We start from the raw sequence: 23,382 nt of genomic DNA, 5'->3' as shown, positions 1-23,382 counted from the left end.
GTAGGCTGACGAAGTCGAGCTTAGTAAAGTTAGGGTCGTAGGGAACGACCGATCATGGCCCCCCGTGCGTGTGACTGTCTACGGCCCTGCTCATCTCTACCAACTAAGGGTTGCGTCCGGACGTGCATCATTGAAGACAGCGCGGCAGTCAGACGACACCACGCGCACAGCAGCAGCTGCTGCAAGCCCAGCGCCCCGGAAGAATCATCCAAAACGCCGTGTCGAGGGTTTTGGCTCTGGTCGAGGCATGCACACCGTTCGCCGCCCATACCCCGGCAGATCCGCATAAGTATGTGATGCAGGCACCGATTCACCAAACCGCCTCCCTTGCGCGATCCTACACAACTCCTCCGAACGGACACGCCACACGCCAACGGTCCGAGCGGCCTCGCGTACATTATACACTGCTTTTGGTGACATTGGTCACATCACACATCGCACAGCAGCCACCTTGCTCTCGGCGCCGGCCCGCTAGCCGCCAGGGGTGCCCCATGTGCTGGGGTTCGCCCGCTAGCCACGCCATCAGTCCCCAACGCTGCTGCATGCGGGGCCCATCTCCAGAAGCCGCTGCTCCACCTGCGCAAAGATGCGTCACGGCAGCACACGCGACCGGTCAAGGCACGTCAGAGCGGTTACACGCCGTGGTGTGTGACAACCCCTGTGTATGCCTCACATGCTGCACCCACACGCACGCCAAGCTCCCACACGTACACCTAGCACAGTGCGTGCCATCCAGCACACACACACACACGCACACACACACACACAGGCACACACACACTCTCTCTCTTTCTAACACACACACGCACACGCAGACACACACACGCACACGCGCGCACACACACGCACACATATACACACGTACGCACACGCACACGCACACACACGCACAGGCACACACACGCATATACACACGCATATACACACGCATATACACACGCATACACACACACACACACACACACACACACACACACACACACACACACACACACACAATATCCCGGGGTCGACGCGGCAACACGACGCTCGGTAAGTCCGTCAGTAACTCCGACGCCGGGCGGGCCTTCGTTTCTTTTTTCAACACGCACACGCACACGCACATGCACACGCGCGTTCGACGCCGGCGTTCGACCAGCCATGCACTTCTGCTCTGCCACTGCAATCTGTTTGCCGTCTGCTTACGGGTCTGGGCATCAGCTGCACCCTACGGGACCTCGCCAACCTGCCTTGAACCCTGTACCATCACACATGCACACGCGCACCTGCTCGAAGCTGGGTCGGTCCTGGGGCGCCTGGGCCCAGCACGCCGCCGCCAGCTGGCGCCAGGCCGGCGGCGTGTGGCGCGGGAAGGCGGGGCGGGCGCGCGCCACCACCACCCGCTGCACCACCTCGCCCGCCGTGAGGCCGGCGTAGGGGCGGCAGCCGGTGTGCAGCTCCCACACTGCGTTTGATGGGGGGCACGGCGCCCGCAGCAGGTGGCGAGGGCGGCACGGGGACACGTGAGGGCGAGGTAGGGCTGAGGCCAGCAAATCCCGCTGCCTCCTGTTTACTACTGTACCCTGCTGCGACGGTAGGTATCTCGCTGCCTCCTGTTTACTACGGTACCCTGCTGCGACGGTATCCCGCTGCCTCCTGTTTACTACGGTACCTCTGACCGACTCCCTACCCGGCCCAGCTCACTTAGGACGCCGAACGCGAACACGTCCACCTCCAGTCGCAGGTGGCCGCCCGACAGGCTCTCCGGCGGCATATGGGTCAGCGTGCCCACATTCTGTCCATTCGGATGCAAGGCCGCGCGGACGGATGCGTTTAAGCAGCAGCTATCACGGCATGGATATTGATGGGTGTTGAGCGTGGCACGTGTGTGGACGGCTATAAAGGTAGGTTGCGGTGAGGCCGCGTTAGGGCATGTGGGTCGGAGATGGGGTTTTACAGCGCACGTGCAGCAGCTCCAGCCCCCGCCGCACCCGTGTGGTCTGGTGAGTGCGGCCGCTGTCGAGGCAGCGTGACAGTCCGAAGTCCGCCACCTTGGCTACATAGCGACACGAGGCAGCGGCGACGGCAGTAGCAGCGGCGGCGGTAGTAGCAGCAGCGGCGGCGGCAGTAGCACAAGGAGAGGATGAGGTCGAGGCTGAGGCGGACACTGGAGATGCTGGTGTGGGTGTGGGCGCTCTTGCCGTCACGGGTGAGGCCCACGCGGCCATGTCGGTTGGGCAGGGGGAAGAGGGGGCGGCGTCAGTGCTGCGGCGGCTGAGCAGCAGCACGTTCTCCGCCTTGAGATCGGCGTGGATCAGGCCCTGTGTGGGGGGGGGGAGGTGGGGGGTTAACGTTGAACCAATCCCGTAAGGAAACAGTCGGGAGGTGGGGGGGAGTAGTTTACTTCAACGTGTGTGTGTGTGTTTGTGTGTGTGTGGGGCGGGGGGTTCAGTGGGCGTGAGAGGCGGGAGAGCGGTTGTCAGCAAGGGGGCATGCAAGGGTGTGGCTTGGCAACACGGGATCGTCAGGCTCAAACGCGCCCTGCGCAAAATACACCCACCCACCCGCCCATACACCCACACCCACACCCACAACCGCACCTTGCTGTGTAGGTAGCGCATGCCTCGACACACGTCCAGTGCCAGGGACCATATGTCGCGCTGCCGGGGGGGGGCGTGAGGACGTCAAGGAAAGGGATGGTGGGAGGGAGTCATACACACCGCAGTGCCGTACGGCCGCATGCACCAGCGTAGGGTGCAAGAGCACACGGGCCACAGCCTGCCTGCGCTTTCCCGCCACGTAAGCCCGGTCCCCAGTCTCCTCCACCACGTGAAATGCACGGGGATGCTCCATACGAAACACTCAGTCGCGTCACGCAGCCCCACTTAGCCCCAAGCAACAGCACTCAGCCGCACCCAGCACTCAGCCCCAAGCAAACCTCACTCAACAGCCCGGTGCAACCTCACGCCGCACGCCGCACGCAACAAACGCACCAAGATGGGCACGGGCGTGCCGCCGCCGCCACCGCCGCCGCCGTCCGCCGCTGCAGCAGCCCCCCTCCCTGCCGCTGCCAACGCCGCCGCTGCTGCTGCTGCCGGTGTGTGGAACCTTCCGCCGTACAGGGACGCGGACAGCGCACCGCCGTCGCACAGCTCCTGGATCAGCCACGTCTGCACACCACCGTGCATCACATGGGGTGGGTGGGTGGGGTCAACACGCCCACCCGGACACCGTTGACACGCACACACAAACACACACGCACACACACGCACACACACGCAAACATGTCCTCCTTGTGCTCTTTAACACACGCAAACACACCCACAGGGGCGGCATGCGCCGCACCTCGTACACGTCATCTGCCAGCACCACCGAGTCCCCCGCGCCTGCTCCGCCTCCGGCTCCGGCTCCGGCTCCGGCTCCGGCTCCGGCTCCGTGCGGGCGTGTGGGGAAGAGGTCGGGCAGGTCGGCCCACGCGTCGGCGGCCCTGGGCACCTGCTGGGCGAGCGGGTAGGTGGGGCGGGTAGGTGGGGCGGGAGGTAGGGGTTGCGGCGTGGGGTTGCGGGGGCCAGACACGCACGGCGGTCCTTACACTTGGTTGAGCAGCATGCGTGGGGGCGCCACAGAGTTACGTACGTGCTTATGAGACGTGATCGTGCTAATGCGACGTGGGTGTAGAAGCAGCCCAAGTGGCGGGGACCCACCTGCTGCTGCTGCTGCTGCTGCTGCCGCGCCGCCGCGCCGCGGCTGACGTCCAGCCGTGCGAAGTGCAGCGTGCGCACCACATTGGGGTGCCGGGCCGCCAGGCTCACCTGCAGGCAGCAGCGGGCAGCGACACACACATATATACACACATTCGTCCACGCATACTCACACAGGATAGACACGTGTGCCCCTACCCCGTGCTCATGGCTCCATCCTTCATCAGCTCCCGCGCCAAAAGCCCAAACCTCAGCCAGCAGCATTACTCAACCCATTGAACATGTCGTCAACACATGCCCATGCAGTCCATCCATCAGCCCACCAATCACCGCAGGCCGCCCCATCCCACCGCCGCCCGGATGCCGTACACACCTACCTAGGCACCTACCTGCAGCTCCCGCTCGATGGCGGGCATGTCTGCGCGGCCGTGTGTGAGCACCTTGACAGCCACCGGCCGCCGCCGCCACTCGCCCCGGTACACGCGGCCGAAGGAGCCGGCGCCCAGCAGCACACCTGTGGTTGTGGTTGTGTGTGTGTGTGTGTGTGTGTATGTGTGTGTATGTGTGTGTGTGTGTGTATGTGCGCGCGCGCGCGCGCCTGTGTAGGTGGTAGATGTGCGGGTGACTCGAAACCCCGCCGCCTGCCGGCTACCCACGACCCACTACCCACTCCTCACCAAGTCGGACGTCTGAGGGCGCGGTGACCGCGCGCTGCCACTGCAGAGCCCCCAGCCCCGCCGCCGCCAACACGGGCCCCGGCCCCGCCGCCGCCACTGCTATTCCTCCGCCTCCACCTCCTCCGCCCCCTCCGCCGGCACATCCTGCTGAGGACACCTGTACGGACAGGTAGTTGCTGCTGCCGGGGCTCGTGCAGGGACCGGCGGCGCTGCGCATTGCCCGGTCGGACGGCGAGTATGGAGAGCTGCAGGCACCCGCAGTAGTACGTACGAGTAGGGTGAGACAACGAGTAAGGCGCACCAACTACCAAGTAAGTACGCCCATAGGTCCCGATGCTAGCATCCAGCCAACTACCAACCCCATCGCAAGTGCCCCATCGCTCCATGCATGCGTCATCTGGCACCGCACCGTGTCTTGCCGCAGCCCCCAGCAGCAGCCGCGGGCATCGCCGCCACCGCCGCCGCCTCCAAGTCAACGCCTCCCTTCCCTTCAACCACGTACATGGCCCGGCGCCGCCGCCGCCGCCGCAGCAGCAGCAGTCCTGCTGCCGCCACCACCAGCACCACCCCTGCGCCTGCACCGCCCACCGCCCCGCCCACCGCGGCAGCAGATGTCCGCCGCCCGCCCGCTGCGGCACCAGGGGCGGCGGCAGCCGAAGAGCCCGCTGCAGCCGTGTCGGCCCCCTGCCCTCCCGCCTCGCCCCCCTGGCTGCTACTGCCACTGCTGGCTGCGGCGGCGCCGTCACGCGCTGGGCCGTTGCGGCTGATACTGCTGTTGCTACTGCCGCTACTACTGTCGCCTTGATGACCTTGCGCCGTTCCCTCTGTCGCACCCATTTGCTGCTGCTGCCGCCCAGCAGTGTTGTTGCTGTTGCTCGTGTCGCCCCCGCTGCTGCTACCGCTACTGCCGCCGCCGCCGCCCTGAGCTTCTGTCGGCGGCACGCTGGCGGTGTTATTCGTGAGCTGGAGCGGCTGCTGCTGCGCGGTGGCACTGGGCAGTGACGCCAGCAGCTCCAGTAGGCACTCCCGCTCGGTAGAGCCCTGGGGGGTGGGGGTGGAGGTCGCCGTCCATGGAGAAAGGAGTAAGATAATTACGCATATGAAGCGCCCGAGGGGGGCGCAGGGGTATGGGGAGGAGGCTGGGAGGGGGAAAGGTGGGGCGCGTGGAGGTGGATACGTGTGGCTGGAGCGCAGAAGCAGTGGGAGCAGACACATTGCCGTCAACGGCACACAGGCAGAGACACAGACACACACGCGCCTTACACGTGTGCCTGCATGCACATGCGCGACCCCACCCCATGCCCACCTGCTGTGTGCAGCTGGGCGGCACGGACCACTCACACAGCAGGGTGGTGTCCTGGATGACGGCGGTGTAGCCGCCCACCTGCATGTGCATGCGGGAGAGAGTGTGTGCGTGTGTGTGTGTGTGTGTGTGTGTGTGTGTGTGTGTGTGTGTGTGTGTGTGTGTGTGTGTGTGTGTGTGTGTGTGTGTGTGTGTGTGTGTGTGCACCGTAGCAGGGCGTTCAGGCAGGCGGGCAGGCAGGTAGGTAGGTAGGTAGGTAGGTAGGTAGGTAGGTAGGTAGGTAGGTAGGTAGGTAGGTAGGTAGGTAGGTAGGTAGGTAGGTAGGTGGGATGCGCGTGTAGGAGGTGCACGCAGGGGTGGGCAGCGCGGGGCAGCAGCCAGGGTGCAGTTAGGGTGGCTGGGGAGGCGGGGCGATGCCTGAGGGCAGGCGCCCCCCGAAGCCTGTATTTATAACTGTCGTTACTGTGTTGTTGTGGATGGATTGGAAGGCAGGCGTTGGATTGCGCGGCGAGATGAATGCGCAAAGTCGGATCAAAGCCCCCCGAATAACCTCTACAATACAGCGCCATGTCTGCACTCGTCGCTGTTACAAATATGTACAATTCAAACCGCAGCATTGAGCCTAGGAGAGCCTATAGCCTAGCTGGCGCGCAACCGACAGCCCGCGAAGAATGCAAAACACATGGGCTCGCCGCAATGAGCCCAAACCAGACAGACAAAATAGCAACTATAATGGTATTGATAGTATCTTCATGCAGTCACTGTGGGGGTCACAGGTGCAACCACCTTGGGCGCCTTAAGCCCTGGCCCCGCCACAGCCACTGCCACCCGCAGCCAGCCACTACGATGGTATCGACAGCATTACCTCCAGGCCGGCCCGCCGGTATGCTGCCTGGCGCAACCAGACTCCGGTGATGCAGGTGTGACTGTGTGAGAGCGGCGGAGCGGCCTCGGGCGCGCATAGCGAGGGGATCCACACCGCCGCACAGGGCCCTGCAAACACCCACACCCACGCACCCACACCCACGCACCCACGCACCTGGCCGAAGTCGGGCAGCGCAATGACATAATCCACCAGCTGCAGAGCCGGGCTGTAGCACACCCGCCCGCCGCCGCCGTCCAGCCCGCCGCAGCCGCCGCCACCCCAGCCGCCCCAGCCGCCACCCCAGCCGCCACTGCCGCCACCCCAGCCCCCGCTGCCGCCACCCCAGCTGCTACTGCTACTGCTGCCATTGCTGCTGCTTCTGCCGTCGCCGAGACCTGTGCTACTGCTACTGCCGCCGCCACATGTGCACCAGGTCGACCAAGATGGCGCATTGCTACTGCTACTGCCGCCGAACACGTCGTCGCCACCGTCACCAGCGGCGGCGGCAGCCGCCACCGCCGCCGCCGCCGCCACAGCGGCTGCGCTCCCTGGCAGCGGTTGTAGCACTGCCGCCTCCACCACGCCGCCCGCCTCCTCGCCCTCCCCCTGCTGCAGCCACACCCCGACTGCAGTCGGGGGGCCCAGCACCTGCTGCCCGGGATGGTCGGGCGGGCGTGGCACGGCACGAAACCCTGGCGCAAGGTGTGCTGGGTCGGGGCAGCCGGCGTGCCTCAGCAGCACCCCCTCCAGCACCAGACTGGCCCCCGCCGACTCCGTCACGAACTCCAGCGTCTCCAGCGACACCCACGTGCCCAGCGTGCTGCCGCTCACCTGTGCGCCCGCAAGGTGGGTGGGTGTTTGTTTTTGGGGGGGGGGAGCGGTCAGTTTATTCCAATCCCAAAGAAGCCAATAGGGAAATGGGGCGCGGGTTAGGAAGGGAGGGGCACAGGGGGGAGAGCAGCTGGGCTGGTGAGGCGCCGGTAAGGCGGCACGGCCGGCAGGGCGGGGCGGCTGGCCCGTGCGCCGATGTGGGGACGCCGGCGGTGTGTGCCGGAGTTTGTTTAACATGGCATGCAAAGTAACGACGTTACGACGCAGTAGGCACACCCAGCCCCCGACACACTGCCCGCCTGGCGGCTCGTCGGCACCCGCCCCACCTCGAGGTTGCGCAGCACCAGCACACTGCCCGCCGCCAGCCGCAGCCGCCCAGTCAGACCCGCCAGGTCCAGCCGGGGGCGGCGGAGGCTGGCGGCGGGGGCGGGGCAGGCGGCAGTAGCAGCAGCATAAGCACTACTAGTAGGGGAGCCGCTGCTGCCGCTGGGGGTGTAGCTGTTGGTGTTGCTGCTGTTGGTGGTGGTGTAGCTGTTGGTGTTGGTGGTGGTGGTGGTCGCGATGCTGCTGTTGGGGCCGGCTGTGGGATGTGGGTCGGCGAGCGCCATTGGGGGAGCCTCTGCCGCGGCACCGCTGCCCCCACCGCCGCCGACCACCGGCAGCGGCACACCCGTAAGCATGAGCGTGATGCTGGCACTCCCGCTTCCACTGCCACCACTGCTGCTACTGCCACCACCGCTGCTATTGCCCCTGCTACTGCTCATCAGCTCCGTCGGCGGCCAGTCGTAGGTGTCGGGCCACACGGCGGCGTCTAGCAGCAGGTCGCCTGCTACTGCCAGCTCCAGCCGCTGCTGCAGCCCCACAGAGCTGGAGGCACCCAGCGCCGCCGCCACGGCGGTGGCGTTACGGATGAAGGCCACCAGCTCGGCGGCAGAGGCCACCACAGCGTCGGCGGTGCCGGTGGTGCGGGTGCTACTGCCGCTGCTAGCACCGCTGCTGCTGCTGCTACTGCTGCTACTGCCTTCGGTGGGCTGCGGCGGGGCGCTAGGGCTGGGGCTGGGGCCGGAGCTGTTGCTGATGTTGCGAGGGGCGGGTGGGGTAGCGGGCAGCGAAGCGGATGGAGGCGGTGGCAGCGGAGGCGGTGGCGGCAGCAGCAGGGATGCCGCCGCCGGGGCGAAGCGGGAGGAGGATGGCGGGTGTGCGGCTGTAGCGTTGGCGGGCTGCAAGGGCCTGGGGGCCGCTGCAGGGGAAGGAGGTGAGCCATGCGCCGGCGTGGCGGCGGCGGCAGTGCTAGCTGCTAAGACAGCTGGCAGTAGCAGTAGCAGCAGTGGCAGTAGCAGGGGGAGGAGGAGAGCCATGGCGGGAGACACGCGGAGCTCACGGCGCCGCTTGCTTGTGTCGGGCGGCCGCTGGCGGTCTGGCCGGCCGCGCGGTGCCCCTTCGTTGTGACGACTGGACATTACTAAAGTGAAGTTTATATTGGAGTGTCTGGCAAACTTTGGTTGATTGAACCAGCAGGCAAGCGGAACTTAGACCCGCGAGCGAGAGCGGGAGCGGCAGGCGCGGGCGAGCAAGTGCTCGTGCATGTGCGTGTGCATGTCGGTTGGAGCGAGCTAGAATAAGATAGTTTGCTGATCACATTTGCGCGTGGCCAAAGGGACGTTGTGTTCGTAACTCAGGCAAACGCGCTGGGCGCCGGAGGCCGCGGGGGGGTTCGGGATTTTGGCGGGCACCCATGCGCCCGAATTGGCATTATACGGCACGGCAAAGCGCGCGGGTTTTGAAGCGCGTTCCCTCCAGTGCAAACCAGCAACTTTCGTCTGCTCTCATATTTGGATAGCTCAGCCGCATCTCACGGCTCCATAGATCGTGACCCGCTACATCTATTCACGCCCTGGCTGCAACCTGCGCCTGCAAGCAACTTCTGCTCGCCCACCGGTGGCCCACTCCTGCGCCGCTCTACTGCTATCGCCCCAACAGCTCACCGGAGCTAATCTCAACAATTACGAAACGCCGAGCCGCATGGCGCCTTCCATGGCGAGGCGGAAACGCAAGGGCGCCCGTCGCGCGGGAAATCAGTTGCTCCCCCCGAGCAGCAGCTCTGCCGGTGTGACACCTGTGCTCCTGCTCATGGCCGCGGCCGCGCTGCTACTGGCGCCGACGGGCCTCAACGCGCGCTCCCTGACTCCCAGCAGTGCCTCTGCTACAGCGGGCCCTGCGGGCGCCTCCACCATCCTCGGCGCCGCTTCTCCCGCCACAGCTGTTGCTACGGCTGCTGCTGCGGACACTGCTGCTAGCGGCGCGTCAACGCGCCCTGCAGCGACAGCGGCACAGCGTCGCTCAGCGCTCGATTCAACCCCCTCGACTTCTACTCCTTTCGCGGCCGCCGGCACTCCTGAAGCCTCAGCAATACCTTCAAGCAGCGGCACCGGCGCCTCGTCAACGCGCGATTCGGACTTCAGCCCGGCGCACCTTCGTGTGGTGACTAGCGAAGTGGAGTTCCGGGCCGCGCTGGCCGATCCCGGAGTCAACACCATCTGGGTCAACGGCTCCTTGACGCTCACGCAGGTGGGTTGCAGCGGCATGGGGGTTTGGCAATGCTGAGGGGTAGCTGTGAAGGAAAAGCAGGCCGGGCGGGATGGAGTGACCCTTCTGGGAGTAGGGCGAGGGCTGAGTCAGGGGGTACATGCAGGGGTATCGCCGGCCCCACGGCGCTAGCTAGCTGTGTGCCTCTGCGGGCATGAGGCGGTACCTCATGCCTGACGCGCGGACAGCCACTCACAGCGAGCGCGTCCAGCGCATTGCCTGCCTAGCCCGGACGCACTCCTTCGGGCGAAGGGTGCGGCCGCCGACTCGTGTGTGATTAGACGCTTTGGCTCCGACCCACATCGCCTTACAGTACTTACCTCACCCGCCGTTTGCCTCGCCCACCCTGCCCTATCATCCTGCACACAGGCGTACTGGCGGACTGTTCCCACCGTGGAGGTCCAGCGACCACTCATCATTGAACCCTCGCCCGACTCGCCGCCGCTGCCCGTGTTCGACTTCGCCTACGTAAGCGGCAAGGCACGCATCGCCGGTTGCGTGCCGCTACCCATCATATTCCCCGTCGCCGACAAGCTACCCACCAACTCCGGCGTTGCAACTGCCACTGACGCTGGTGCGGGTGCGGGTACTGGCAGCGGGGCGCGCGGCACTGCCGGCGCGGCGCCGCCCGCTGCCGTCGGCGGTGCTCCTGCCGCCACTGGCAAGGCAACTGCCAGCACCCTTTTCACTGAAGCCGCGGCTGCTGCTGCTACTGCTGCGGCCGCTGCTGCTGCCGCTGCCACTGCCAGTGCTACTTCCACGCCTTCGTCGGCCCCACACACCACCGCGATTCGCACGCTCCTGGCGGCGGCCGGCAGCAGTCCCACGACCTCGACCCACATCGCCGCAATCATGGGCATCGCCCCACCCGAGGTCAGCAACCCAGCTGCCGCCACCTCCACGCCCGTCGCCACCATAACGCCCGTCGCCACCTCCACGCCCGCCGCTACAGCTGCGAACGCTCCTACGCAGCAGCAACAGCCGCCGCCGCTGCAGCAGGCGCCGCAGCAGGCGCCGCAGCAGCAGCAGGCGGACCCGCAGGCGCCTCCGCCCCAGCAGCACTTCCCCGCCTCCACCTGGGGTCTTGACACCCCACTGGACCCGCGTGGGCCGCTTGTCATTGTGCGCGGCTTCGAGCTGCAACACGTGCAGGTGAGGGCTTGGTGCTGGGCGGCTGGTGCTGCTGGGCGGCAGTTGCTTGGCGCTGTAACAGCTGGGGCCTCACGTCCTTCACTCCTTCCCCACGCATGCCCACCGCCCTCCCCTGCCTGACCCACTTCGGCCCCTGACCCTGCGCCCCGCTCTCTGTCTCCCCCGCCCCTCCGCCCCTTCCCCCCTCCACGACCCCATCCGGCCCCCCAGGTCCGCGTGTCGTTCGGCTTCTTCGTGTCGCCCGACAACTGCGAGCTGAGGGTGGAGAACTGCGTCAACCACCTGGAGGTGAGAGGGGAGGAGGGACGTGCAAGGGGGCACGGGAAGGGGAGGAGGTGGCGGCGGGGGCGAAGGGCGAGGGGGGACGGAGCCGGTTTGCGGGGGGGGTGTGTGGAGGGAGGAGGGAGTTGCTGGTGGTGATGTATGGATCGCGCTTACGTCACAGCGCAGCGCATGTATGCGCCACGCACATGCGCACACGAAGACACCTGGATCCAAGCACACACATGCACACACAAATACACACACGTGCGCCCACCAGGTTTCCATGCCCGAGAGCTTCGGCATGCGCTACTGGGCCGCCGCCCCCCGGCCCGGGCTGTACGGCGCGCACGGCTGGCCGCAGCTGTTTCAGTACCTGGCCTCCTGGTGCTACCCAAACAACCTGGTGAGACAGAAGCGGCATGTGCCATCTGGGTAGACACCTAGGCGGCTAGTTTTCTCACCGACCCCGCGCACAGCCCAAACCTGCTTGCCTTGCTCTCGTTCTTAGGCCCCGGCTGTAACCCCCGCCCCCACCCCCTGCCCAACCTCCAGACGCGCTGCTACCGCACCGCCACGCACCTGGCCGATGTGGCGCTCATCAACCCCCTGACTCAGGACAACGGAGGGTGAGGCGGGCGGGGGGCCGCGAGCTGCGTGCGAAGTATCCTGTTGGGGCTGTGTGTGTTTGTCCAGAGTCCCAGACCGACACGGCTCAGATTACGGCTCAGGGCTCTCCACCCTTGCTTCCTCCCTTCACTCTTCTTAGCTAAACCAGCCTCTCTTGCCTACTCCTTCAACTCCCCCTCTGCTGCTGCTGCCCCCTCCCCCTCCCCCTCGCCCCTCACTTCAGCTACGTGCTGCACTACCTGCACTCCTTCTCGCACGGTGACGTGGTTATGGACGAGGAGTGCGTCAAGTTCCTCAGCTACCCCGAGTGCGGTGAGTGAGGAGGAGTGAGGAGTGACGATTGTGATAGGCCGTTATTTCAGCGAGCCCTCGTGCCTCAGAATGCGAGCCCCTACACCCCGCACGCACATCTGCCCGAACGCCTGCCACATGTTGCCTCCCCTTTGTTTCACTCTCCTACCTGTCGCGCCTGCAGTCCAGCGCGCACTCGCCAAGCTGCACGGCGTCCCCATCACACCCCTGCCCGGCAGCAGCAGCGCAGCTAACGTCACCACCAACAATAACAACGCGGATGCCGCAGCCGCACCGGCAGCTAGCAATGTCGACAGCAGTAGCAGCGGCAGCGCCCCTGACGGCAGTAGCACCAGCAGCAGTGGTGCAGCGGACGCGCCCGGCCCCGACCCCCGCACCGAGGACTCTGAATCAGGCAACACCAACACCAACACCGCCGTGCTCGGCAGCGCGCCCGGCGCCGCCACCTCCGACGCCACTTCCCCCGGCGGCACCGCTCCCGACGGCGCCGCGCCCATGCCTGCTTCAGAGGAGGAGGAGGCGGCGGCGGCGGCAGCCAAGGTGGCGGCGGACCAGGCGCGCAAGCGGCGGGTGCACCGGCGCCTGGAGTGGATGCTGCCCATGCTGCTGCCCCTGGGTGAGTGCACGTGCAAGTGACGCGCAGGGGAGTGCACATGCACGGCTTTCACACATCGTGCACGCACCTGTGCCACTGTTGAGTTCCAATGTGGCTGTGGCTGTGGTCGTGGAGTGCCGCTGAGCACTGACCTTCCCGCGGATGACGCGCTGTCGCTCGCCGCCCTGCCGCCACCCGCTCACAGTGCTGGTGCTGGTGCTGGTTGCCCGCTGCCTGTGGATGAGCCACCGCCGCCGCCGCGCCGACTTCGCCGTCTCCGTCTACGACGACGGCCCCGTGGCCGCTGACGCCGACGCCAATGGCGGCCGCGCACAGCCGCTGACTACCTCTCGCTCTGCAGACGACGGCGGCAGTGACGGCCCGGAGGGCGGCGGCGGCGGCGGGCGTATATTCGACCGGAGGTGGGTGGGTGGTGCCGCAGCGACACGTGGGGACATTTATGCCACGCGTGTTCCCTTCGTGTCTACGCAGCTGCATTCAAATACTGACATGCTCGCCCAATCATCATTGCCTTCCCACCACAGCAACGGCGGCAACGGCGATCCCACCCTGTTCGGTCGCCTGTTTGGCAACGGCCACCGCAACCACCGCAACCACAATGGCGCCAACCGCAACGGCTCCTCACGCGCCCTCCTGGACGGCGGGCACGGCGGCGCCGCCATCACCTCCACCTACGCGGCGGCGGCCGCCGCCACCCAGGCACCGCCGGCGGCCGACGGCGTTGTTGCTGCGCCCATCTGCGGCACTGGCACGAGTGTGGCGCTGCCGGCCACGGCGCCTGGCGGGCTGCTGCGTGGACCCGACGGCATCCGGCTGGGGGGCCTGTTGGGCCGCGGCGCCTTTGGCAGCGTGTTCGAGGGTGAGCTTGCACGAGTGTGCACGGGCGTGCGGGCCGTGCAGCAGCAGTCATGAGCTAGGGTGAACGGCTTGGTGGGCTGTGGGTGCCGGCGTGCGGTAGCGGGGGCCCCCTTTAGTTTGCGTGCCTTTGTCGTATCGCTATTTTCATGCAAGTTGCGAAACTCGGATGACTGATTACAAGTTGGCTGTCTATCTGGCTCACAGGCTGGTGGCGCGGCCGCCGTGTCGCCGTCAAGGTCATCGCCACCACCTGCCGCGCAGACGAGATCAAGGTGGGTGCGTGCGGCCGAGCTGGCGGCTGTGAGTTTGAGGCTCATGCGCGAACACCCAGCCGCCCCACGTACTACAGTGCACCTCCCCACCAACCATAACACCACCACCAAAAGACACATCGACACACACACGCGCGCGCACACGCAAATACACAAGGTGTCGACCCTCAACTCCTGCTGTGCCTTGCTAAACAGGTGCAGCGCGAGGCTCGGCTGGCCGCCTCCCTGGCGCACCCCAACCTGGTCGCGCTGCTCAGCTGCACCACAGCCGCTACCAGCAGCGGCACGCACACCGCTTCCGCCGCCACCGCTGCCACCAGCAACAACCTCAGCACCGCGACCACCACGCCTGCTGCCGGCCCAACGCCCGCCAAGACCGCTCCCACCCCCCGGACGACCGGCTCTGCCGCCGCGTCGGTCTCGGCCTCCGCCTGCGCCTCCTTTGTCGCGCCCTCCTCATCCCGCGGGGGCAGCAGCACCCACGCCAGCAGCAGTGCGCGCGTCACGCCGCGCGACCACCACTCCCGCGACGACACCAACGCCACGAACACGGGCGCCGCCAACACCCACAGCGGCGGCGCCCGCAAGGGCACCGGTGGCGCCGGCGGCGCCCGCAACGCCCCCAGGAGCCTCACACCGCTGCGGCTGTTGTTCCGGACCATGTTCAGCACCACCAGCCGCAAGGATGAGGCCACTGCTGGCGCCGCTGCTGCTGCTGCTGATGATGATGACCTGGAGCAGCAGCAGCAGCAGCAGCAGCCCAGCACGGCAGCTGTCGCTGCAGTGACCGCTGTCCCCCTCCCAGCGGTGGCCGTGTCATCTCCCAGCCTGCGGCCCGCGCACATGATGGAAACTACTGGCACCGCCGACTCCCTGCGGCAGCGGCACCAGCACCACGAGCAGCAGGTGGGGCCGCGCCCCAAGCCCGCGTCGGCCTTTGCCTCCGCCTTCGCGATCGGTGCCTCCGCCGCCAGCAGCAGCGCCGCCGGCAACACATGCGGCTCTGCGGTGGAGCTGGTGGCCACCACCGCCACCTCCGGCGGCACCGCCACCGGCAACACCGGCAACACCGGCAACACCACCGGCACCAGCACCACCACTCCTGCCGCACGTCAGCGCCGTCCCGCCGAGGACCCGCGTTCGCCCTCGCTGCCCCGCTCGCCCTGCTCCCCGCCGGCCACTACCGCCAACACCAACGCACAGCCGCAGCGTCTGACGGGCGCTGCCGCCGGCGGCGGCATCAGCTTTGCCTCCACGCCGACGTCGGTGGGCAGCAGCGAGGCGCGGGACACGTTTGACGCCAACGCGCCGCCGCTGCCGCTGAGCGCCGCACCCTCCTGCAGCATGTCCGCGTCCCTGGCCGTGCCCGCCGGGAGTGAGTACGGTATTGCATGGGACGTTTGTTTGTGGGCCGGGAAGTACGGTATGGGAAGTTCGGTGCGGGGTCTGCTCTGCTGGGGCGACTGACATGGAGCGAGAAGCGTGATAGTGTGAAACAGGACCGGGCACTGCACATCTGAGTGTGCGCGTAACCTGACCTCCCCTCCACCTCCACTCCTCGCCTGCCCGCAGCCCTCCACGGCACTCCGCGGCCCCCCATTTCCTCCGCCTGCTCCAACATCCTCACCGCCACCCTCTCCACCCGGACCTCCAACGCCGCCCACACCCTCACCGGCGTCAACTCTCTGACCACGCCCGCCGCCACTCCCACCCGCCGCTCGCTCTTCGCCTTCGGCAGCGGCGCCAGTGGCACCGCCACCGCCGCCACGGCCCGGCCGGGCACGCCCGTTACCCCCAATGCCGCCACTCACGCCAGCGAGTCTGCTACCGCTGCGTTCGGCGCCGCTGCTTTTGGCGCCGCTGCTGCCGGTGCTGCTGCCGATGCCGCCGCCAGCGGCACCCATGCGGACTTGGCACCATGCATGGTGCTGACGTCACCGCGCCGCGGCCACGCCACCGCGCGCTCCCTGGTGCACCGTCGCGGCTCGCCAGTCAAGCCGCCGGCGACCGCGCGCGGCGGCGGCGCCAGCAGCCCCACCAAGACCGCCGCCGCCACGACCACTGCCGCCGCCCTCCGCCAGCACCAGTCTTACCAGGTGCACTCCGGCGCTGCTGCTGTGGCCACGCCCCGCGAGCACGGCGCGGCAGCACACTCACAGACCGGCCTGTCCGGCGGCGGCTTCACCTCTTCTGCCCTGGCCACCACCGCCGTCCCCGCACCGGCGCTGGCGGGCCTCCTGGATGCCTGTGCCTCCGGCGGCGACGCCTCATCAGCCGCCCTGACCACCGCTGGCCCCGACGCTGCCATCACCACAACCACCATTGACAACAACAACATCAACAGTGCCAACACGGCGGCGCCCAGTGAGACGTGGCTGGTGATGGAGCTGTGTGACGGCGGCTCTCTGGCGGCGGCGGCGGCGCGCGGCGAGTTCGTGCGCCGCCCTGCAGTCGCTCCGGCGCGGCAACAGCAGCCGGAGGCTGCTGGCGTCACAGGCACCGATGGCCCACAGCTGGATATGGTGAGTGGGACTCGCGCTTCCACTAGCGACAGCGTGTGGTACGGTGACAGATGGAGGGCGTCCACAACGTGTGACACGGGAATGCTGAAAGGACTGTCTGACGCGGTGCCTGCTGGTCAATGCACCTCACACGTGCGCAGGTGGGCGTGCTGGCTGTGGCACGCGACATTGCCCGCGGCCTGTCACACCTGCATGCCAAGGTGAGCCATGAGCGCGTGTACCTGTCTAGCTAGCTGCCCCCAAGATACAGCAGCACAACAGCACCTGGTGCCAGCAGCAACAACGCAATTTGCACCCGACCATCACAATGCCCTCCTGACCGGAACACCCTCCTGTGCTCCGCGTTTCCTGAACTGCACCGCCTCACTGAGCACTGCTCTCAGGGCATCGTCCACGGCGACATGAAGATGGAGAACGTCATGCTCTGCCGCAACGCCGCCGCCGCCGGCCGCAGCCGCACCGCCGCCCGCACGCCCTCAGCCTCAGCCTACGCCTTCAAGGCCGCCGCCGCGGGCGGCGGCGAGAGCGCCGCCGCGGGCGGCAACTCCTGGTGGCCCTTCGCCGTGGGCGGCGGTGCGGGGGTGGCCTCCGTGTACGCCAACCCCGTGGCGGCAGTGGGCACTCCGGCCGCCAGCAGCCCGGCCGCCTCGGGCGCCCTGTTCGGCGGCGCCGGCGCCTCCAGCATCAACGGCGACGGCGGCATTGACGCGTTCCGCTACACAGCCAAGGTGCGCCAACGGTGACGGGGCGTGGGGGTGGGAGCCGTCTTCTCCAGGTGGCAGAAATTCGAACGGGGAACACGCAGGGAAGAAGCCAGGGCCGCGGGTAGTCGCGGTATGTCCGGCAACAGTGACATATGCACGGGCATTTATCCATACAGACCAGTGCGCCATGCATTCGATGTGGCCTCCCTGCCCTCCCCCGCCGCTCGCGTCTGCTCCCGCTCACAGGTCGGCGACTTCGGGCTGAGCCGCGCGCTGGATAGCGGCCGCAGCCACCTGCAGCGCACCGCGGGCTGCGTGGCGGGCTCCCTCAGCCACCTGGCTCCGGAGGCGCTGCTGCGCGGCGAGATGCGGCGCGAGGGCGACGTGTACGCGTTCGGCGTGCTACGTGAGTAGTGGCGCGCGCGTGCAAGACACATGCGACACGTGTCGAATCACGCCGTGGCGTTTGTGTCACTGCCAACCAGGTGCTCGCTCACGTGCTGTGCATGCTTTGGTATGTGCAATGACAATGTGTCCTGCCCTCGCTCTCCCTCCGCCACCAGTGTGGGAGCTGTGCAGCGGCGTGCGCGCCTACCGCGGCCTGAGCAGCGGCGAGGTGGTGCAGGGCGTGCTGCTGCGGGGCCTGCGCCCGCACACCGCTGCCGCCGCCGCGACCGCGGCGGCCTTGGCCTCCTCCGGCACCGCCGGAGCCGCTGCCAAGACGCTGTGCCGGCTCTCCGCCAGCCGCACCACTGCTGCCACTGCTGCTCCGGTGCCGGTGTCGGTGCCTGAGCCGCTGATGGAGCTGATGGAGCTCTGCTGGGCTGCGGAGCCGGAGGAGCGGCCCACCTTTGAGGACGTGCTTTACCACATCGACTGCCTGGGTGAGTCTGCGCGGGTAAGCCGTGCTGTGCGGCGTTTTAGGCTGTATGTGGTACCTGGGGAGGGTGTGAAGGGAAGCGCAAACTGCAACGCACAGGCGCAGTAGGCACAGCAGGCATGTGGTCATGTTGCTCGGACTGTGACTCGCTTGCGCGCCACTGAGCTGAGCGGCATCTGCAAATCCCTCTGCCTTTTACCGTCCTGGCCTCAGTGATGAGCGTGGGCGTCATGATGAAAACGGTGGCGACAGCCGCCGCCGAGGCCCCCGCCTCTGGTCCGGCCGCCGCAGCTGCCGGCAGCGAGCCGCAGGAGCACCAGCCCACAACTCCCGCCACGAGCGATGAGCAGGAGCCGCAGCAGCCGCTGCAGCCGCAGCTGGACAGAAGCTCCGCAGTCGCGCCCGTGGCGGCTGTGTCCGCGGCGGCGGCGCCCGCCGCACGTGCCGCGGCGGGCGGCTGGGCCGCAGCGCTGCAGGCGAACAAGACCGCGGCCGTCGCGGTCGCCTGCTCCGTCACCTCGGACGGCAGCCGCGCCGGCGTCGGCTCGGTGCTTCCCCTGGGCCGCTGCAAGAGCACAGCCTCCGCCGCCTTCGCAACCACTGGCACTGCCGCACCCACCATCCCTGTGGCCCACGCGCGCACCAGCAGTGCGCCTGTGTGTCTCGAACTGGCCACCGGCGCCGGCAACACCACCGCGGCGGTGGCAGCGATGCCTCATCTGCGGCCCAGCAGCAGCGCCGTTAGCTATGGATCGCCCTCCTCCCACGCGCACCCGGCGCAGCCGCCCCCGTCGGTGGCGTCGGCGTACAGCGCGTGCAGCCCGCAGCGCCGCATGGCGCTGGTGGACTGGGATTCGTTCGAGTTGACCAGCGCCCTCATGACCATAGCGGAGAGCCAGCAGCAGCACGGGCACGACTTCGCCGCCCAGGACGCTGCCCACGTGCAGGGCTTCGGAGACTCGCAGCAGCAGGGAGTCCACCGCGACCAGCAACAGCAGCAGCAGCAGCAGCAGCAGCAACAGCAGCAGCCGCGGCGCCAGCACTCGGGCAGCAGCGTCGTGGTCGCCTACGACCCACTGGGTCTGCAGGAGGACGATGACGTGGAGTATGACACGCAGATGACACTGGTGCCGCCGCCGAATGCCAGCCTCCTGCAGCAGCGCCATGCGGAGCAGGGCGGGCATGCGCCCCGGGCGCGGCCGCTTGGAGCCGAGGCTGCGTATGGTGCGGGCGCGGTTTGAAGATGAGGGGTTAAGGCGGCGTGCAGGGGAGTTTGGGGCGTGGTTTGGAGGCATTCAGACCGTGAGGTGCATTAGATTCACTTCGTACTCGGCACGTGTACACTTCGGTACTACTACCCCAAGGCTTAGAATAAATGCGGCATCCGTCCAGGATGCCTGGCGGTGTTGGCGCGCCTGATCTGCATGCGTCACAAATGCTCAACAAAGTGCAAACTGCATATTGCTGAAATGGGCATTAGTGCATTGCCGTGTGAGAAGCCCCGTGGAGTTTGGCAGGAAGAGGCAGCCTGTATGGCGTATGCATAGAGACGCTGTGGCCTCACAAGGGCTGGCATTTCGGCCAGGTACTACCTGAGAAATGCCTGAATAAAGTGTGCGCATGTGTGTGTGGGTGGTTCTGGAGTGTACGTGCTACGGGGTGTGGGATGCGGAGGCCATTAAGCCGCGTGTGTACCGGTACTAAGGTGTAAACGGCAGGACTTAGCCTCTGTGCGCTCCGCCCTTGGCTCCGCCATCCATTGCCATCACGTGTGGTGGGAAGTTACATTCACGGCGGCTTCACAAATCCCCGGTCCACCAACTACCGTGCACACCGGAAGGCAGTCGTCATTGTTCGTGAAGGGCGGCTCCTCCTGCAGCCAGGCTCGTTACCTCTCCCCTCGGGTTTTCAAATTCCTGACAATATCTCTGGTGCTGGGGAACACTTAACTGTACTGTGTAGCTGCCTGCAGGCGCCACGAGACGCAGCCAACCCCGGCCCGCCCCTCCCAAGACCACGAGGATAAGGTGGTGTTGAGAAACACCGAGTTTTTTTGGGTTACGCCGCACGCTGCTGTCACGCCCGAAACAACGGGGAGACGTCAGCTAGCAGCGCAGGTGCCGGGACACTTAGGCGCGCTCGCCACGGATGCGGCGGGCCAGCTGGATGTCCTTGGGCATGATGGTCACACGCTTGGCGTGGATGGCGCACAGGTTGGTGTCCTCGAAGAGGCCCACCAGGTAGGCCTCAGCGGCCTCCTGCAGCGCCAGCACGGCCTGGCTCTGGAAGCGCAGGTCGGTCTTGAAGTCCTGGGCAATCTCACGGACCAGGCGCTGGAACGGCAGCTTGCGGATGAGCAGCTCAGTCGACTTCTGGTACTTGCGAATCTCACGCAGCGCCACGGTACCGGGGCGGTAGCGATGAGGCTTCTTCACACCGCCGGTGGCGGGGGTCTTACGAGCGGCCTTGGTGGCCAGCTGCTTGCGGGGCGCCTTGCCACCGGTGGACTTGCGAGCGGTCTGCTTGGTGCGGGCCATTTTGTTGGAAGCTGGGTAAAGGACGATGTAAATAGCTCAAGCTATAGCTTCGGCTTAAATGGCAGGCGCGAGGGGGACCTACATGCATTGCCGGTCAACATGGCCAGGCTGAGGCGTTGACCGGCAATGCATGACGGCCTGGTCAACGCCTCACCGGGTCGTTGACTTGGATCCTGCCTTGCCCCGAGCGCCCTCTTATAAGCGTCCATGGCCTCAGAGTATCGCACAAACCAATTCACATCTCTCACTTTTATCCCTCAACCAACCAGCAAACATGTCCGGACGTGGCAAGGGCGGCAAGGGCCTGGGCAAGGGCGGCGCCAAGCGCCATCGCAAGGTGCTCCGCGACAACATCCAGGGCATCACCAAGCCTGCTATCCGCCGTCTGGCTCGTCGTGGCGGTGTGAAGCGTATCAGTGGCCTCATCTACGAGGAGACCCGCACGGTGCTCAAGACCTTCCTGGAGAACGTCATCCGCGACTCGGTCACCTACACCGAGCACGCTCGCCGCAAGACCGTGACCGCCATGGACGTGGTCTACGCGCTCAAGCGCCAGGGCCGCACCCTGTACGGCTTCGGTGGCTAAGCAGTTTCCATTCCTGTGCACGTTGGGCGCCGCAGCCTCCTTCGAAGCCCAAGGTTGTGCAACGTGTCCAGGGTCCCCCACCCACCCAAAAAAACTCGGTGTTTCTCAACACCACCCTCAACCTCGGAATTCTGCTCCTCGGACGCCTTTTCGTCAGTACCTAATACTGCTGGGTGTATGTCACCGTGACCCCTTGCGGGCCGTTCTGTCGAGTGCGCCTTGGAGTTTGAACCCGCCCGCCCGCGTGCATGTTGCCCACCGGGTGCCCCAGAGGCCTGAGCCCCTCTCGGGCCCGGACATTACCACTCCGCATGATCTGCCACGAGTCCCACGGCCCTCATGAACTCGAGATGCCACCGTTTTCTTCTCGGCCATGCGAGGGGAACCACGTACCTTGTCTTCTCGGCCATTACCAGGGTTCCCCTGGTGATTACGGTCCTCATAGTCCAGCATGTCCCGACTCCCCGGCAGAACCAAGGCGGATCCATCCATGCGTCTTCATGACGGGTCCTAGCCTGTCATAGATGCCTGTCGTACCTAACGGCGTTGGAGGAGAGTGTGTGCAATGTATGATTGGTTTACAGTAGCGTGGTTTACCGTCGCAGTCCTTGTTTGATGAGTAATCCCTACCGAAGGCCCCGGCCGAGGGGCCCTACCCGCGAGCTGCCCCGCGAGCCACCCCTAACTAGTAACTAGTAACCACCTAACACATGGACTGGAGTGGAAATCTGTCCGTGCCAATGCGCACTGCGGCCTACTAGGGCCCGGCATGTCCTAACACCTGCCAATCCTTGCCGACCCGAGTCATTACCCCATCCCGGGCTCAGCGCGCGGGCTAAGCGTGTGTGGTGGTGTTGAGAAACACCGAGTTTGTTTTGTGGTATGTGTCAAGGCGTCACCAGGTCATCGGTCCAGAGGGCGCTTAGCCCGAGGTGAACTTGGTCACGGCCTTGGTGCCCTCCGACACCGCGTGCTTGGCCAGCTCGCCGGGCAGCACCAGGCGCACGGCGGTCTGGATCTCGCGGGAGGTCACGGTGGGCTTCTTGTTGTAGCGGCTCAGCTTGGAGGCCTCGGTGGCCACCTTCTCAAAGATGTCGTTGATGAAGCTGTTCATGATAGACATGGCCTTGCTGCTGATGCCGGTGTCGGGGTGCACCTGCTTGAGCACCTTGTAGATGTACAGCTTGTAGGTCTCCACGGCGCTCTTCTTCTTCTTCTTGTCCTTCTTCTCGCCATCGCCCTTGGGCTCCTTGGCAGCCTTCTTGGAGGGCTCCTTCTTGGCCTTCTTGGCGGCCTTCTCGGCCTTGGGCTTGGCATCGGCCTTGGCAGGGGCCTCGGCGCCGGCCTCTGCGGTCGCAGGCTTCTCGTCCTTCTTGGGGGCCATGTTGTTTAGGTTTGGGAGCTGTGAAAGCAGAAATGTAACGGAGTATTCGGGGTTGAGGAAATGCGTGCGGGACCAGGCAGCTTATGAGGGAGCCGGGCTGGTCGCGGGGTGGCCAGGGCGAGGAGAGCGGTTGTTTGACCAAACCGCCGAGGAACGTTGACTGCGTTGACCGGCTGGCCAGGGCGAGGCGCCTCGTTTTCGGGCCTGCCGGATATAAACACAGGGGATGCTAGTGATATAGTTACAACGCTCACAACAAGCACATTTCAAACCCTTAACCTCGTTCTTCAAGAAACCCCAACTCGATACAATGGCTGGTCGCGGCAAGGGCAAGACCTCTGGCAAGAAGGCCGTGAGCCGCAGCGCCAAGGCCGGCCTGCAGTTCCCTGTAGGCCGCATTGCGCGCTACCTGAAGAAGGGCAAGTACGCCGAGCGCATCGGTGCCGGCGCGCCCGTGTACCTGGCCGCTGTGCTGGAGTACCTTACCGCTGAGGTGCTGGAGCTGGCCGGCAACGCCGCCCGCGACAACAAGAAGAACCGTATCGTGCCCCGCCACATCCAGCTGGCCATCCGCAACGATGAGGAGCTGGGCAAGCTGCTGGGCGAGGTGACGATCGCCTCGGGCGGTGTGCTGCCCAACATCCACGCCGTGCTGCTGCCCAAGAAGACCAAGGGCGGCAAGGGCGAGGAGACCGCCTAAGCCCTTCAGTTCTTACTTTGCACTGT

At 66.2% G+C, this 23,382-nt stretch overlaps 6 protein-coding genes across 6 annotated transcripts; 3 read left to right on the top strand and 3 right to left on the bottom strand.

Annotated features, from left to right (window-relative positions):
- Positions 1–6: 6 nt before the first annotated feature.
- CHLRE_17g710650v5 (uncharacterized protein) lies at positions 7–8,988 on the bottom strand. The gene is made up of 14 exons (XM_043072070.1): positions 7,746–8,988; positions 6,700–7,356; positions 5,664–5,741; positions 4,767–5,398; positions 4,358–4,602; positions 4,070–4,194; positions 3,684–3,791; positions 3,325–3,474; positions 2,973–3,149; positions 2,580–2,639; positions 1,971–2,300; positions 1,684–1,774; positions 1,266–1,444; positions 7–576 (listed from the first exon to the last, which is right to left on the bottom strand). Exons 1-14 carry the CDS (start codon positions 8,814–8,816, stop codon positions 523–525), a joined length of 3,957 nt encoding a protein of 1,318 aa, XP_042914529.1. The 5' UTR covers positions 8,817–8,988; the 3' UTR covers positions 7–522.
- Positions 8,989–9,138: 150 nt separating this feature from the next.
- CHLRE_17g710600v5 (uncharacterized protein) lies at positions 9,139–19,872 on the top strand. Its single transcript, XM_043072069.1, has 17 exons — positions 9,139–9,924; positions 10,312–11,094; positions 11,305–11,382; positions 11,636–11,761; positions 11,911–11,984; positions 12,209–12,297; positions 12,461–12,913; positions 13,098–13,314; positions 13,438–13,772; positions 13,976–14,043; positions 14,239–15,418; positions 15,616–16,565; positions 16,706–16,765; positions 16,949–17,293; positions 17,516–17,675; positions 17,833–18,153; positions 18,363–19,872. Exons 1-17 carry the CDS (start codon positions 9,391–9,393, stop codon positions 19,388–19,390), a joined length of 6,801 nt encoding a protein of 2,266 aa, XP_042914528.1. The 5' UTR covers positions 9,139–9,390; the 3' UTR covers positions 19,391–19,872.
- Positions 19,873–19,919: 47 nt separating this feature from the next.
- Positions 19,920–20,758, bottom strand: CHLRE_17g710550v5 (uncharacterized protein). Its single transcript, XM_001691622.2, has one exon. The coding sequence runs from the start codon at positions 20,684–20,686 to the stop codon at positions 20,279–20,281; it is 408 nt and encodes a 135-aa protein (XP_001691674.1). The 5' UTR covers positions 20,687–20,758; the 3' UTR covers positions 19,920–20,278.
- Positions 20,759–20,868: 110 nt separating this feature from the next.
- Positions 20,869–21,324, top strand: CHLRE_17g710500v5 (uncharacterized protein). Its single transcript, XM_001691475.2, has one exon. It carries the CDS (start codon positions 20,961–20,963, stop codon positions 21,270–21,272), a length of 312 nt encoding a protein of 103 aa, XP_001691527.1. The 5' UTR covers positions 20,869–20,960; the 3' UTR covers positions 21,273–21,324.
- Positions 21,325–21,356: 32 nt separating this feature from the next.
- On the bottom strand, positions 21,357–22,838 carry CHLRE_17g710450v5 (uncharacterized protein). The gene has a single exon (XM_043072068.1). The coding sequence runs from the start codon at positions 22,654–22,656 to the stop codon at positions 22,195–22,197; it is 462 nt and encodes a 153-aa protein (XP_042914527.1). The 5' UTR covers positions 22,657–22,838; the 3' UTR covers positions 21,357–22,194.
- Positions 22,839–22,938: 100 nt separating this feature from the next.
- On the top strand, positions 22,939–23,374 carry CHLRE_17g710400v5 (uncharacterized protein). The gene has a single exon (XM_001691476.2). It carries the CDS (start codon positions 22,967–22,969, stop codon positions 23,354–23,356), a length of 390 nt encoding a protein of 129 aa, XP_001691528.1. The 5' UTR covers positions 22,939–22,966; the 3' UTR covers positions 23,357–23,374.
- The last annotated feature ends 8 nt before the right edge of the window (positions 23,375–23,382 follow it).

This window comes from Chlamydomonas reinhardtii, chromosome 17, assembly GCF_000002595.2.
Source record: "Chlamydomonas reinhardtii strain CC-503 cw92 mt+ chromosome 17, whole genome shotgun sequence".
Taxonomy (NCBI): Eukaryota; Viridiplantae; Chlorophyta; class Chlorophyceae; order Chlamydomonadales; family Chlamydomonadaceae; genus Chlamydomonas; species Chlamydomonas reinhardtii.
Note: the sequence above shows the minus strand (reverse complement) of the source record. Positions and strands in the feature narration are given on the sequence as shown.

What these genes read in the sequence shown, in the direction of transcription:
- CHLRE_17g710650v5 (XM_043072070.1), bottom strand. Translation starts at nt 8,816, where the DNA reads ATGTCCAGTCGTCACAACGAAGGGGCACCGCGCGGCCGGCCAGACCGC. An exon ending in GCCGCCCCCGGCTGGACCTG is followed by an intron (nt 7,357 to 7,745) that starts GCGGGTCTGACT and finishes GCGGGCGCACAG; the next exon opens with GTGAGCGGCAGCACGCTGGG. An exon ending in GCACGCCCGTGCCCATCTTG is followed by an intron (nt 2,640 to 2,972) that starts GTGCGTTTGTTG and finishes CCCCCCCGGCAG; the next exon opens with CGCGACATATGGTCCCTGGC.
- CHLRE_17g710600v5 (XM_043072069.1), top strand. Translation starts at nt 9,391, where the DNA reads ATGGCGAGGCGGAAACGCAAGGGCGCCCGTCGCGCGGGAAATCAGTTG. An exon ending in GGTGCTACCCAAACAACCTG is followed by an intron (nt 11,762 to 11,910) that starts GTGAGACAGAAG and finishes CCCAACCTCCAG; the next exon opens with ACGCGCTGCTACCGCACCGC. An exon ending in ATGGCCCACAGCTGGATATG is followed by an intron (nt 16,566 to 16,705) that starts GTGAGTGGGACT and finishes ACACGTGCGCAG; the next exon opens with GTGGGCGTGCTGGCTGTGGC.
- CHLRE_17g710550v5 (XM_001691622.2), bottom strand. Translation starts at nt 20,686, where the DNA reads ATGGCCCGCACCAAGCAGACCGCTCGCAAGTCCACCGGTGGCAAGGCG.
- CHLRE_17g710500v5 (XM_001691475.2), top strand. Translation starts at nt 20,961, where the DNA reads ATGTCCGGACGTGGCAAGGGCGGCAAGGGCCTGGGCAAGGGCGGCGCC.
- CHLRE_17g710450v5 (XM_043072068.1), bottom strand. Translation starts at nt 22,656, where the DNA reads ATGGCCCCCAAGAAGGACGAGAAGCCTGCGACCGCAGAGGCCGGCGCC.
- CHLRE_17g710400v5 (XM_001691476.2), top strand. Translation starts at nt 22,967, where the DNA reads ATGGCTGGTCGCGGCAAGGGCAAGACCTCTGGCAAGAAGGCCGTGAGC.